Genomic DNA, 16,006 nt, shown 5'->3' on the forward strand with positions numbered 1-16,006 from the left:
TATAAGATAAATCTGGTTTGGTTTAGTTTGGTTTGGTTTGGTTTGGTTTGGTTTGGTGTGCTTTGCTTTGTTTTGTTTTGTTAAATGGAGCTTTAAAAAAGATCCCTCGAGTACAGGGCTGATTATCCCCTTCAACCCAGCCTACACAGTTATGTGCCTCAAGCATGAGTATGGATTTAACAACATAATCACTACTAGATTTTCATCAAGCTTTTTTTCTCATGTTCTTGCCTTGGCTCAGCATTAAGAAATGCTTTAGAAGTTTTGCAGCTCTCTCTCATACCCCAGGAGCATTGTAGGCACCAAGGACTTAACAGTGAGTTGATTTTCACAAGCTGTAGTCTGCACAGAAGACACTGCTGCCAGTCACATAAGAATTGTATATAAGAAGCTACTTATCCAAGCACCAAACTTCACCATGCCTATAATCAACTGACACAACAAAATCTGTTCTCAAGGGAAAGAAAATGCCATAAATAATCTGCGTCCTGCTCCCCTTCATAAAACATCCTCACTATATTACAGTCTTCAACCATTTTTGGCTTAATAAAATTAATAATATATATTTTCCCTCTCTTTCATGATTCAGCTGTTTCCTAAGCCATAAGAAGCACCAACAGTGAATTCTGTGATGTCAGAACAGCCTGGGGACAGAAAAAATCAGCTTGAAAATAAACAGCATTTTTTTGCAATCAAAGTGCTAATAGGCATGGACAGGTTGGCAAAGAGAAGGGATAAAGAGGGGAAAAACAGCCTGCACACTGATAAACCTGAAATACATTAAAGGGCTGAGGAAGAATGACCATTTGTAGTAGAAGTTAAAGATTTTTCAGTAGGACAAAACCATCAAATGGCAAATCCACCACTGGTTTGTTCTTGCAGAGTTTCAGAAACACCAGTAAATGCTGTGTTCATCACCTGCCTCCCACTTTACCATGATGATATTTGCTAGGGCGTATCTCACCCTCAGCACGAACTCAATTCCACCATACCCCTGAAAAACTATTTTTTTGAGTCTAATACAGTGAAATAATTTTTACTTTCCCCAAAGTAAGAGGTACCTCAGTTATTTAAAGCCTCAGCAGCCTTTCTTGGGCTGATACATGGATTGCTGGGATCACATGGGTGTGAATCACCTGCTGTACCTGTAAGTGTATCCACCACGCACTATCCACTTTCATTGCTGCTGGTATGGAAAATAAAATTAAACAGGGAGGCAGGATCAAGAGCAAGGGCACAACCTGACTGGCCAGTGGCTGCTGTGCTATGAAGTCAGGTGATTCCCCAATATTCCAATAGGAAATGCTCCCTTACCAAAACCTAGACCCAGCAAGAGGCACTGCTGTGATCAGTGCTTGCTCCCACATGGAGCTTCTTCCCCAGGATGTTTTGGCCAGAGTGGCTGCAGGAAGGACTCAGGTGACTCGAACCAGACTCTTGTAGGCCATGAATACCACCAAGTACCACCACTCCTGGTTGGTGTCCAACAAGACTGATGAGAAGCACCGAGCAGCACTGCCCCAATGTGAGGACAACCCCGGGATGGAGAGGAACTGCTCCACTGATCTGCTGCTGCTGCATTTATCCTCCAGCACTGGGAATATCTTGTTTAACATGTGCCTCACCCACCTGCTCCAAGTCTTCTGGCTTTTACCCAGCATGATAGGACTTGGATAGGCACAGTTTAGATGGAGGCAGCACCAAGGCACTAAGCCCCCTAGGCCATGGGAGGGCTTTGCAAAAAATCACTGAAAATTCATTACCAGTCATATCCAGAGGTGGATATTTTCCCTTTCAACCTTTCCAGTCTATTTTGTGGCTTTCTGTATTCCTGATTGCACTCAAGGGATTTGAAGGGGGAGGCTGCAGGAGAGCAGCAAAGTGCCAGTGGGCCATTGGCAGAGGTGGGGTGGGAAGGACAACGTGGCCAAGGATGGTGAGGGTGCTTGGCATATGCCCGGAGCAAGAAAATAAAGGGACAGCAAACAACGATCAAGAAGGCCTAATGGGGACTTGTTTTACTCTTTGACATGCTACTGGCAGTTTTTAATCTCAGAAAACCCAAATTAAAAAAAAAAACAAAACAAAAACTAATTAAGAAAAGAAAAAAATTACAATGATTAAAAGATACGACACATGAAACACTATACTCAAATCATCCATGTGTTGTTGGCTACTTTATACAGTAGGCACAAAACAGACGTAGAATCACCTGCAACAAATGTCAATTAGTGTTGTGTTTGCCCCTAAACAAGTACCACCAGCCTCATATTTCTAGTCAGCCACAGCTGCATAACCTTTGTGCTTAAATTTCTCAGTTTAGGCCTCCTTTCTTCAGCATTGCTCACCCATGCCGTAAAGGAGTGGAGACCCATACTGAAGACATTAATGGAGAGAGGAACAACAACGACAAAAAAAGAGAGATTAATTGTACAGTACATACATACAGTATCTTTAAAATCGTGATCAGTTGTTTATTGGTTGGCAAACAAGCTTTACTTTTACAACAAATATTAGTAATGAGGTCATTCAACTGTTGAGACTGTACAAAATGGATCGTAAATTAAAAAAAAAAAAGAAAAAGAAAAAGAAGAATTCAGACTCCGTGCTGCTAATTTACCTCCAGAAAGCCTATGTTACTTTAAAATCCAGTCAAATAAATAAATTTCCTGTTAGGAAAAATAATGAACAGAGGACTTTTTTTTTTTTAATTAAAAATCACTGCAAAGTACTTTTAAGCTCATGACACGTCAATCTATTTTCTTCTTAACCACTGCAGTACAAGTGCCTAAACCAGGGACCAGACTGAGCCGAGAAGGCCCTTTGCTCCTCCAGGGAAATGGCCGCTGTCTCCTGTAGAACTCCCACTACGACTACAAAGCCCCATCTCAGTCCCTGGATGTGACCCAAGGGCCTGGATGAGGGGCTGTTCGCCAGAGATGCTTCACAGGATTATTGCCAGGATTGGTTGTGCACTGACAATGAGGAAGTTTGCCCTGCTCTAGGCTGCCAAAAGGTCTGCTGGCAACATGCCGGCTGAAAAAGGTTATACAGCAAGGAAATTAAAAGACTGCCTTAGCTGAAAAGAAATGGTGATGGTGTTATTAAAAATGGTCCTTAGAAAGTGATGTTTGGGTTTGGTTTTTTTTTCCCCGGTGAGTTTTTTTTTTACTGGGATGGGAAGGGGACAGAGGGAAGGAGCAGTGGAAGAGGAAAAACAAAATTTTTAAAAAAAAGAGTTATGAAAAACCTTGCTCCTACTGGTAGACAAACTTACAAGACCAGCACAACAGAAAAAAGTCCTTATTTTTTTTTCCACTACATTAACAGGGATGCAAGTTCTGGAGGAACAGAAAACAGACTATATATGCAATGCTAGTATCTGTACATTACATAGAAATTGTTCGCTTTTCTTTTTCTGCCATAAGTTTTTATCATCTGTTAATACAGCAAAATGTAAAATATGCCTTTAGCACAGGATTCTAGGATTCCCTTCCATCTCATTAAATTTGTTTACATTTTGTTTGCTCCCACAGCAAAGGGCGCTGCAGTGAAACCATGAGTGACCATAACCCATGATGTGATCTGGATTGGTAAGAGTTTTGCTAGCTTGTTTTACACAGAGCTCCCACCTAGATGTGTCATTGCTACTAGTTTCAAATGCACATTTTTGGCCTTTTATTTTTTTTTTTTCACTCTTAAATTAGGTCCTCGGTATTAAGAGCAACACAGCATCAAGGATTGTTTAAACAAACACAGCATAACTTGAGAAGGCCACGAAGTGTGCTGTTATCTATCTCTTTCATTAACATAACAAAGTCTGTCTGGAGGGAAGAAGGATGGGAAGATAAGGGAGGCACAGCAGTTACTGTCCTCTCTGGGCCGGCCTAAAAATTCCAGCAAAAAAAGTCTGAGAATTTCTTTTTGGACAGCATGAAGATTTAGGAGTACACACAATATTACCACTGTTTGGATTAACTCAGAATAGTAAACTGAGCATTACGGAGAGGCTTTTAGTTGTCTCTTTGTTTAATTTTTGCTGCATCTTCTATAGACTAGTGACCAAGTGAGCGGGTCCTTTTGCATTGCTGTCCGAGGAGGTTCCCTCTTTGTTTAGAGGGACTATAAAACCGTCGCTGCTGCCTCGACCTAGCTGGTAGTAAGTGTGTAGCTGATGGACGTGGTTCCTGGAGCCAAGATTAGGCATGCTTTTGTAGTAAATATCGTCGGCATTGCCACCGCCGCTTTTCGCTGGTGGAGGATCAGTCTGGGTGCTGGTGGTGATGCTTTCCGTCATGGGCATGCCAGCCAGTGCGAGCATACTGGTGTAGAGAGAATCCCTGTTGGGTGACTGCAGGTTGTCCGTGTGCTCATTGGTCAGCAAAGGGAAAAAGCTCTCCCTGTTGTCTTGTGGGATGCGATGCCGACTGTAGAGGTGGGGCTGGTGGTTGTCCGCCGAGTACACCCGGGGAGGCAGCAGTGGGGCATCCGACTCCTCATGGATGAGCTCCAGGCCCAGGCTCTCCTCATGGGTGAAGGAGGTGGCATCATCCAGCACGATGGCATCGTCCTCGCTCCCGCCACCCACGCTGTTGATGAGTTTGTTCATCAAGTTGTGGCTCTGCTCGCTGGAGTTCTCATGGTTGTTCAGGTAAGAAGGGATGTAGTTGGAGGTGAGTTCCTTCACGATCTTTTTCTCAAGGGCATTCTCCATGTGGTTGTACCCGTGGTCAAGGATTTGCACGCAGTTGCTGAGGTACTCGCTGCTAGCGATGCTGTAGCTGTTGCCCTGATTACCATTCAGTGGTAGAGTATCCGTGACACTTGTATCCCTGGCATTGTTCAGAAGCCCCTCTGAAAAACATTACACAAGAGAGGGTGACTTGTACAAACAGGACACTCATGCGGGATGTGCACACTCAAACTCCCTTCCTAGGCTGCCACGGCTGCTGGGGCTAGGCAGCAAGGAGAGCATCACGGCCAAAATGGGAGGGCGCAGCTCCATCTAACCAGCTGGTGGTCAAGGGCTTCCCACCAAAAAAATGGAAAGCACTGTCAAGTGTGTGACTTGATGTGGCAATATCCAGCCAGAAGGATAACCTCTCCTGGCCAGTATTCTCCTATAGCTCTTGTGCTCTATGTATCCCTGGGGGAGCTGAAAAATTAATGACCCTGGGCTGGTCCCAACTGCCCTGGCTCTAGGAGCTTTGGAGGAAGGGGACAGTTCCTCTCAGCTGAGGGAAAACTATTTTCAGCCCAGGCTAATCACTACGAAAACTTTGTTTGGGAGTATATCCTTCCTAGAGGGAAAAAAAGTCTGCTCTCCCTTTTGCTGGGCAGGCTGTCAGGATAAATAGATATAAGGACTGAATGGCAGGATTCAGGGAGTAGCAAGGGGGAGGCACAAAGTGCTTCCTGGCCCAGGATTTTCTGGAACAAGGCTAAATGCCCTACCTCTTCTGGCTAAAGGGCATAACCAAAATTATTTACTCCACACTGGCCAGGTGGGGATTTTCTAATACAATTGATGTTGGAGGCAGCTTTTCTGGGGTCTTGTGAAGCCTTTAAAAATAGCTCCTATTCCACCTGCAAAGTTAAAGCAGTGGGTTCAGCAGAGGGTACAGCAAATACCATCACTGTCATGGTATGGTGGGCTCATGGGAACCTGAGAGGAGTAGCAGGGGTGTCCCTGCTCTGCCTATTGCATCTCCATAGGTGTCTCAATTCTGATAGTGTAAGGCTAGAGCTCAGCTCTGTCCCAAAGCACTGCAGGAGATGGCAGGGGAAGTACTTTGAGAGCAATGCCAGCATGAGGGGGCAGGGGAGAAGAAAATCAGGCCCAGCAGTTAAGCCACCATGCTTTCTTTTTTGGGATCACTGGTCTCCTTGGAAGGAGAGCAGATGTGGGGATGCATGAAATAACTTATTGACCTCTCAGCTAAGGGCTTCAGGCATTGCCAAAAACTGGCAAGCAACTCCCAGCAAGGCACAGTGGATCAGAGAAGTCATTAAACTGACAATTTCAGATGAACAGTTGCTAATACCATGCTTAGTACATGGCATGTGTACCCTCTGAAAAGACAGGATTCAGTCTGTATCTGCGATGGAGTAGTTGCTGTATGTCAAGGGCTGGAAAGCGCTACTGAAGGCTTCTTGCTTTTGAGTAAAATGCCCCAAATGTGTCGGTCACCTTTTAGGTTTCTGAAGCTTAGAGGGTGCTGCTGTATCCTGGGTTCCCCAGCAAATGAGGGAGCTATGCCAGAAAATCAACTAGCCATCACAGACATAGAGCAAAGCCGTTGATTTTCATGGTGAAAGCTCTTCAACTGAGTCACGATGCTTGGGGAGAAATAAAAAGTGAACATTTTTGGGGGAGGGCCGTATGTAATGGGTGACAGGTACAACAGCATCTGTTTGATGGTTACGTTGAGTAACGTATGCACTGAGGCACTGAGCACTGCGCTCCTCCTGCCAATGCATAGATCTGGGGTTTGGTGCAGAAATAAAATGGGAGGCATTGCAGGTGAGAAGAGAGTGGGGGCTGCAATGAAATGCACTGTATAAAAATGCCATGACCTTGCAAATAAAAACATGAAGTTGGAAAAAAAAAAAAAAGCATATACAACTAAATGAGAAACTATGATGGGTAAACAATACCACAAAAATTAGAAATAAACAAAGAAAGCATCATCTAATCTCATCTATATATATGTACACATACATATATATCATACATATATATATACATACATACACACGCATACACATATATATACATATGTCTATTCTTAGTCTTTCGATTTCAAAATGGTGAGATTCATTTCCTTTATTAACTACATCACCTATATGTGATGCAATAAAAGTGAACTAAAAAAAATTACATTTGATATGCAATGTTTAGCTTTACTCTGATACTTGTCTCTCTGTAGGGCTCTAAACGACAGCATGAAGAAAAGGAAAGAAAAAACAAGTAAACTTACAGCGACAGTAGGAGAAATATGAGTAAAAAGGAAATTGATGATATGCAGAAGAGAGTAAACAGAAATAATTTCCACTGCCCAGAATACATGAATTTGTTACAAGGTTTATTTCAGGTTAAAAATATTGACATTTTAGACAGAAAAAAAATATTTTATGCACAATATTTAATAGTCTACATTTTTATTTTAAAAATTATCACATTTAAATTGTTTTCCAATGCCATTATAAAATGTTCAGCGTGCAACACAAATTAAGAAATAATGCCAGGAAATTTAAGGAAAGTCTAAAGCTGGTAACGGTCATGCTTGAAAAGACAGGCACTGTCACTGTCACTTCTAAAGTCTTAAAATGAATAGCTTTACTTACTGTTAGGTATAATAACCCCTGGCTGTTGAAACTGAAATTTGTTTCCTTGCTAAAAATGTTTTGCCGTCCATCTTTTGCAAAAGTGCTTTGTAAGAGTATGACTGCTCATGATGGGGTTGCTGGCATTTTACAAACTTTGGTTAGTCTGATTTTTACTTTAACCAAACATATGGCAAACAACATGGACTTGGCAAAAAAAGAAACAAAAAAAAGGGGAATGATGGCATTGCTAAATGAAACTATTAAGAAATGCTTAAAACAAGAAAAGTCAGAGAATAAGATGAAGAGGCAGTGATAACGCTCAGCATCCCACTCTTCAGTGGTCTGTGGCATGTTGGATTTTAAGTAGAGCTTGTTAATGGTAATTAATGCTTGTGAACACCTTCTCTCAAAATTAGTTCTGACAAAAGGTGTTTGGATGTTTTCCTGCTTTGGAGAAACTGAGCCAGTGTATGTCCCTCAGCTTCCAATGACAGTGAGCACTCGGCCCCTCACCTACCACCTCCTCCTTCCTCTACACTCTGTGTCCTATCAAGGACTCGCTTATGCTACTGGAACATGGGATTTTGGCCTTTTAGGGTCTGATTCTGCAGCTCTTTCCAAGGGTAATTTTTAGGACTTTCTGCCCCTGGTGATTGTCTACCACAGATGCAGCAGCTTTGGCTTAAGCAGAGACAGTATTTTAAAAGACGTAACTGGGGAAGGAAAAAGAAACAGGAGGATCAGATCAGTCCCTTGTTCCTTAGGGTGTCCTTCCCCATCCATGGCCAGCACCAGAAGTGGTGCATGAAGGTACAAAAAAAAAAAATCACAGCCTTAGTGATGTGGAATGAGTTAGCCGGATGATGTTAGCTAAGAATGCCTCACTGCACGCCAACCACAGCCAAGGCATACCCAGAGATGATGACAGCATCTACTTTTACAATGCACTCTCCTGGATTTAGCATTTCTGCTGGTGCAGCATCTGTAAACCCCAAAGGGCCACCAAGACCACTAGTCCTGGTTGGTTTTGCTACCCTTCATTTCTGCCATGGGATCTCCTAATATTCACAGTGTGTAATTACCTAACCAGTTTGAAAACTAATAGCTATACCAGTTCTGTGGTCATTAATTAACTTGCAGCTTCCTGAAAAGAATGTGTTGGGTTCTGCTCCTTCTGAAGTCAATGGCAAAGCTCCAGGAGCTTAAATGGGACCAGTGTTGGTCCCATTCTCTTTCTTCACCTCCCATGGATGAAGCCTGAATAGATTTCTCTGTTACTTATCTAACTGTGTTGAACAGAATAGCACTTGCAAAAAAAATATGCTATTTTTGTGGAATAACATTCTGTTAGCTCAGGTAACTGTATCAGATTCTAGTATTAAAAATTTGAAGAACACAAAGTTATTAAAATACATGTAATGCACATTTCTGCCCAAATCGCCTGGGTTCAGTTGAAGTACCCAGACCTGAACATCACGACTCCTCTTAAGGCAATGCTGATCCAGCATTACCTGTTGCCATTTGATTTAAGAGACTCCCACACCTCAAGGTTATCATGCAAAAAACTAGTCAGAACATCAAAGCTCATTTCAACATTTGCACTACACTGAAATTCTTAAAATTCAGAGCATTTCATGTTTAGCAGTAGCCCCTTTTTAAAAAAGCATTCTTGGAAGCAAATGTATCGCACAAAGTTAGCATAGTTTAGGAAATTAATAAACAGCAAAAAGGTCAAACGTGTGCTTTCCTTATGCTTTGAATGCAAATACCCTACTGATACAGTTCAACATCTATTTCTGTCATAAACAACATGCTGCCATAGAGTACAAAAGGGGCTTTCCTGGTAGCATTATAACCATCATTATTTTCCCTTTCTTGGATATCCTTTACTGGGAAGTGATGCCTTCATTGAGAGTGGAGAGCTGGCACACTTGCACTGGAATGCAGTGCTACTCTGTAGTGATTCAGCCACGTTACAAGTAAGACCAAAAAACAAAAAAAATCCCATGGAAGAGGCAGAGCGGGATGGAGCCAGCAAGAGACAGGAGCTGTCAGAGCTCCACGCTCCCCATCTCCTCCTCAGGCCCTACTTAAACACATCTGCCTCTCCCTCACAGAAGCACCAGGACATCAGCTTACAAACATTGTCCCTTCCCACAGAAGCCAGAGCAGAGACAAACATGTAGGTGACAAGAGTGTGATTTCCATAGCAGAAACCTCCATTAGGTACAACTGACTCTGCCTGTCTCTGTTGTCAAAAGGAGGGTATCAAAGATTATCTAGATTCACTACACCTTTTTTCTATTTTTCCCCCTAGTTTCACAGATAAAATGTATAAATGCAAACAGCAAAACCTTTCTTAGCTCTGCTCTTTGGAGCTGGCCTACACTCGTTGCTTCAACTGTCATTTTTCTTAGAGATCAAGGGCAGTTTTGTTTTATTTTGCATTTTACTTCCTGTGCAATGCTGACCACATTTCTCTACGCCATTTCAAATGAGAGCAGCTTTGGTGGCAAAGGCCAGTTTAGCTTCACTTACCTTCAACGGTGTTCCTGTTTCTGAAATGAATGGTTTAACAAGGAAATGCACTGACAACAAAGAGAGGAATGGATGTGTCTGAGAAAACCCACACACACACAGACAAGTCCAAAACAATACAAAAGCAAGGAGACTGAATTAAAAAAAAAAAAAAATCAAAACACTATGAATGCTTTGAGTAAAACTGACAAGAGTCTTTCAAAGTGAACTGGATTGCTCATGGAAAAATAGCATCTGGAAGATGGAAAGATGCATTGAAATGAAAGGAAGGGGAGGGGATCTTTTTTTGTGCCCAGTTCCAAAAAAGAAAAGTGTGCGTGCATGGGGAGAGAAAAAGAAAAAGGAAGAACAAAAGAAAGAAATGGGCCAAAATAAGCCACAGAAAATGGAATTCTCACTGGAAAAATTAGAGAGAAACTCCAGCACACCTTGTGCATTGTACATGCTGACAGAAGGGTTGTTATAGATGGCTGATTCCCCAAGCAATGTATTATAAGGGTTGTTAGTGCCATGAGGACGAAGCAGAGCATTGGTTATAAGATGATTAGCCATGGCTCCTGGAGCAGCCCGATAGAAAGACAGAGAAAAAAAAATAACAAAAAAGGTCAATCAGGCAAATGTGGTATTAAAAAAAAGGGGAAAAGAACATTCAGAATGACAACAGTTGAAATAGTCCTGATTACAAGCAGCCAGCTAATTAGACTCGAAAAACTGTATGCCACTAAAGCAGAACAGATGTTACTGACGATGCACAAATCCAAACCAACGCAAAAGAAAATGTATCAGAAAGCAGATAAGCTACATTTATGGTGGTTCCCCAGTTGATCGGAGTGTAAGCAAGGCTGCACCCACATGCTTGCTACAAAGAAAGAAAGGAAGATGGAAGCCTACACAATGTGGGGGGAAAAACTCTCTGGAAAGTGCCAAACAAATAATAATAAAAGAATATATATAATGACTAACAGACAACAGCACAGTCAACTCCTACTATGTGCTAGGATCTCTTTTACCACTCCTTCACAACATATCTAAATCAAAAAGGCAGAATTATAGAGAAAGGATGGAGAATGCAGCCTCTCCAAACGCTCTCAGCATTTCTCAGACAGCAGCTGTTTCTCATGTCTAAGAGGGCAAGTTTCACTTCAGCTGTTTCTCTGATACCACCATCAAGAACATCCACAAACACCTGAACACATCCTGGAAGGTGACAGCACTACAGCTCTATCTGGCATTTCTATCAGGAATGAGAGTGGCCAGGAAGTGCATGTCTCAAGGCTCTCTGTGTGCCCCACAAACACCTTGTTTCCCCACTCCCACACCTCTTTGCTGCTGTTTCCAAGCACTCAGCCCAGCAGTTGTCCTTTTCTTTTTGGTTTATCCCTTGGAGACACAGCCTCTGGACCTGTGCTTTTTGGGATCATCATGGTCTCGCAGGTGACTGCCAAGACCTACCTCAATTCCTATTGCAGGCATCAACCAAGGAAGCAGTCTCCTCCTACCTTTTAGCTGACCTACAGGATGAAAAACCCTTAAGCCCTTGCTCTGAACCTCTTCTAATCTCCAGAGACATGACCAAATAAAAAAACTTGCCCTTCAGGGCCATTCCCACTGAGTACTAGAGCAGGAAGGATGACCATGGTTTTTAAACTCCAGGACTAAACTGTAAAGACAAAACCTTTCCACCGGGAAAAGAAGTTATTGGTGGAACAACTAGAGCTAGTTAGGACAGGACTGTCAGAGGGCTCAGGTGACCTGGCTGTCATCAACATCTGATAGCCTCAACCCAAAGAAGTAGCCGAAAAGCCAATCCCAAACCCAGTAACCCTTTCAGGAATGCTTTTACCAGTGTCTGAAGCATGGAGACCTCATTTGCCTCTTTTAGGTGTGGAGGTGGCCCCATGCCAAGGTGAAGGCTGCCTTTGCAAGGTAAGACAGTGGGTACAATCTCTTTGGATGGAGTTGATGAGGATATATAAGCCCTGAGGGCCTCTGGCTGGTACAAATCCCTTTAGCAGGGAGTTCTCTGAAAGCTCACACCTACTAATTATTTACAGAAAGGCAAAAACTGGCCAAACCTCAGACTAGGTGGAGGCTGCCTCCTGCCTGCTTGTATGCAGGCCTGGGATGGCATTTGCCTGTGTCTTTGCAGGTAGAGTAGAGAGCAGGCTGTTTCCTCTTCTCCCCCATCATCCACCAACACTTCCCAGCCCCAGGCATATGGCATTAGCAGATCACTTAATCAGTCTTTTGAGCACAGGACAAAGTAGAAGGCAGTGTTGTATGGGGCCTGCATGCCAGGGAGGCTCCTCAACACATGCAGCTGGAAAAAAAAAGACTTGTTTTCTCTCACCTGATATTTTTGTCTATGCTGATGGAAAGCAAGATGAGCTGCTGTGTTTGAAAATAAGGAAACAAAGCTGTCTCCTGTAAGAAAACATTATAGGAACGCTTAACTAAGTAACCTTGAATGTATCTAATAGGTAAATGAGTCAATTCTTTCTGGTAATGTGTTTTCTTCTAATCTCACATACATCTGGAATGAGGGACTGTAGGAACCATATCTCTTCTTGTGCTAATTTTATACCAGTGAGCACTAAGGCCATTAAAATTGTTTCTGCTTTCATCCCACTTTTAATCAAGCCAGGTCATAAAAGATTCAGAAAAGGGCTCACTTTTATACAAGTAATGAGAATGTCTAGAGTTAATGTCAGCCATTAACTCAGAAATGATATAATCCTCCCGTCTGAGATTTAACTCAATCTCCAACTCAGTCCCTATGAGAATTGATATGAAAAATATACCCACGGTGGGCTTTTGAGCACTTTAGCTTGAGGTGCCTTTAAATGCCAGCTGTCAGAAAGAGCATCTCAGTCAATATATCCACAGCCTGATCTTGTTTAGTGAACCCCAGCAGGAAGGAACAAGCTGATCCCACCATGGCTGGGCAGGAGAAGCTGTTTTGCACAAGGGATGCTCTCAGATTGTGACAAGAAAGAAGGGATCAACCTGTGTAAGCACTTAAATGTAGGTTTTGCTTGCCTACATTTGCCAGCGTAGTGGGCTCTGGAATGAGCTGAATTCACACAAATATGGCCCTTTCAGCCAACTTTTAATACAGATCCATGATTTTGACTACAGACTTGGCAAAAAAAAAAAAAAAAGCTGAAAATACAGAATAAGTAAGTAATTTTTTCTCTTGGGTGTGTAAAAGACAGGGCTTGGTACTACAGCCACCCATTCCTGTATGCAGCAACTAAGCAAAAATACTCCATCTTCTGCTTTCCTCTCCCTTCATTTCATTAAGGTTTTTTAATTTACTGTTCAAAATGCCACTTTCAATGGCAGTACTGAGTAAGTCTCCTGGTGCAAATCCAAAACAAACGCTCTGCTAACATGGTCAGATATCTTCCAATACTTTCAGAGACCCAACTGGGCCTTAAGCACTCTGCAGCAGGTTCCCATCATGGTGAGTTGGCAAACTTCATACTTTCTGAACAACACAATAAATGTAACTTTGGCATCTTAAATACAAAATGATTTGTACCCTGTATTCATAAATTTGGGCTCTTGTTCCTTACTAACTGCTCTTGAGTTGCAAAATTCCCAGCCTAAAAGGGTGCTGAGAGAGGACTGCATCCAGGGTCCAAAAAGGCCACAGTTAAACCTTTTGATAAAACAGTAATACACCAACCCCCCCCCAAAAAAAAAAAAAAAAAGAAACAACAAACCCCCATAATTTGGTTTCTCTTTCCCAGGAGAAAAATGTAATTCCAGCCATACATTTAAGTATCAGCCTGACTTTTTTAGACCACTTTATCATTGCCATAGCAACCAATGGGACTATTAGGAAGAGCAGATTAGGTCTGCAGATGAGGCAGGAGCAGAAGGAGCAGGAAGATGACAGAACTATGACCTCATTTGCATGAAAATAGCCTTGGTAATAGAAAGCCAACAAAACCCCAGTAAAGTAAGCATGGGATCCTAGCAGCATGCTCTCCTAAAACACCAAGAGGGTTATTCTGCAGTCCTGTGTGTGAGTGTGCATCACTGGGGCTGCAATTATAAAGGTCAGTGCATGTCTAGGGGCCCAAAAAGCCAGAAAGATCAGGGCTGCAAGTGCCTGTCAACCACCTGGAATCTCCTCCATGTGAGAGCACTCTTGGGATGGGACCCTTGGCAGATGTCTGGCCCAGCATTGGCCATGTGCCTAATATCCTCAGCAGGCAGCAGTTATTACCACTTACTTTTATTTATTCACTTCCTGCTGGATCCTCAGCTCTTAGCATCTGTGGTGCAACACAGATCTCTCCCAGCAAACCCCACAGCTCTGTGTCATCCTTGCTTTCCTACATTCCAGAAATCGCACCCCCTATACAAATCCCTCCTTTGTCATCTGCTGAACCACCTAAGCCCAGAACACAGCATCAATTCTTTATTTAGTTGGGGGAACTGCCTTCTATATCACTGTGCTGAATCACCTTCAGTTCTGCTAGTCAAAGGCACCCTACTGAAAGCAAATACATTCTGTTTCCAAACCCCTATCATGCTGTGTACATATGGGAGCATGAATTTGGGGTTGGGAAAAAGATGGGTTCAAATCCACAGGTTCACCTTTTACAGCATGATGATATCACAACCAGCAAACATTTAACAGCAGCTCACACCTCTACAAAAATATTCCCTGCAACCACACTGGTACAATTAAAGTCCCAAGTCTCCTTGTTTCCACTGGTATTCAACTAAAATTCAGAGCAAAACACAGCTACCAGCTCAGCTCTAATATCCAAAATTACATTCAAATTCAGGTTTCTGGAAGGGCCAGTGCTCAGTTCAAGGCTTCCTGACGCTAGATTTCCTCAAGGATTTGCAGGCTGTGATCACAGGGAGAAAGAGATGATGGCCTTTCAGAAGTCAAGTATTCGCTGGGTAACATGCAGATGCTCCTGCCCCTCTCACAGCATCAGTGATCCTCATGATTCAAGCATCACAGATTCAGCCATACTAGATTTAAAAGGCCAGGGAAAGCCATGGCCTGTGCTCAGGGTGCAGGGGGAGATCTGGAAGGTTGCACTTTTCACTTGCAAACTGAGAAAAACTGTTAGGAAAACCAACCAAGACAAAGAAGACAAGAATCCCAAATTTTTTAACATCATTGTAACCAGACACAAAGGATTCAGATAGCTACACTTAGCTGCTTTCTGTGGCTATGAAAGTAGGTATTATTTTAATGACAGTATGCAAACAAATGAAACCATTTTCTTTTCTTTCTAAGGTAGAAATTGATGTCCTTGATGCAGGACAACATTCAGTGTAGGGATAATTTTTTTGGAAGAGATTCGTGTAATGACTGTATGGGAAAACTGCACCTTGTTAAACATAAGTATGGTTTATTCACTCACTGAAAGCAACGGATGAAAATTATGATGACAAGCACATGTTGCCAGACTCTAGACTGCATTACTCAGGAATAAAATTCAAAAATATTTCTTGTGGGCAGCTGGCTGACAAAGCCACACAGGATACCTTGAATCATCTGCATGGTGTACCCACCTGGGAGGAAAATGGATTCAAATGCTCCTCCAGATTTTCTGAATAATACTGTCACTCACCATGGCTCTGCCTGACTGAAAGGGTGTCCTAGGGTGACTTTATGATGCTTGTATCCCCAATTGTCTGTTCTGTTTGTGCTGTATATTGAGTTCTGTGCCTTTAAGACTGGATCTGAGAGCAAAGCAAGGAACTAAGGAGCACCAAGTTTGTTTTCAAAACAGCTCTCCTCCTACACATTGCTCTCTCTGGACTGTGTCCATCTGAAGCACAGACCAGCACCTGTGACAGAGATCTGTTTTTGATCTTTAGTTAGTTTTAGCTAGCTAGGGCAGAGAAGTTTTCTGGACTGTTCTTTTTTTTCCTTTTTCTTGGGACTCTTTGAATCTGCTCTGGACTGAAAACCCCAGAGAAGCAACAAGGGCTCACACCTGCAGCCCGCCGGGCCTGGACCTCCAGAAAGACTGGGACTGATAAAGAACTGAGTGAGCTGAGCCACCCACGGCAAGGATTTTCTCAGGTTTACCATCTCTGTTCAGAGCAGCAAGAAGTTTTATTGTTTCATATTATTCATTCTTTATGCTTGTGGGCA

At 42.7% G+C, this 16,006-nt stretch overlaps 1 protein-coding gene across 3 annotated transcripts in view; it reads right to left on the bottom strand.

Moving 5' to 3' along the window:
* Positions 1-1,139: 1,139 nt before the first annotated feature.
* Positions 1,140-16,006, bottom strand: part of LOC134563470 (adhesion G protein-coupled receptor L3-like) — a 694,578-nt gene continuing 679,711 nt past the window's right edge. The window contains exons 24-25 of one of the 3 annotated variants that reach the window (XM_063421391.1): positions 10,296-10,424; positions 1,140-4,854 (exon numbers count right to left, since the gene is read on the bottom strand). In XM_063421391.1, the coding sequence (XP_063277461.1) occupies positions 4,049-4,854; positions 10,296-10,424 (935 nt within the window). In that variant the 3' untranslated portion in view covers positions 1,140-4,048. The remainder of the gene's footprint in view (positions 4,855-10,295; positions 10,425-16,006) is intronic. The other 2 variants (XM_063421390.1, XM_063421389.1) reach the window with 2 other exon arrangements.

The sequence above is a fragment of the Prinia subflava genome, chromosome W, assembly GCF_021018805.1.
Source record: "Prinia subflava isolate CZ2003 ecotype Zambia chromosome W, Cam_Psub_1.2, whole genome shotgun sequence".
Taxonomy (NCBI): domain Eukaryota; kingdom Metazoa; phylum Chordata; class Aves; order Passeriformes; family Cisticolidae; genus Prinia; species Prinia subflava.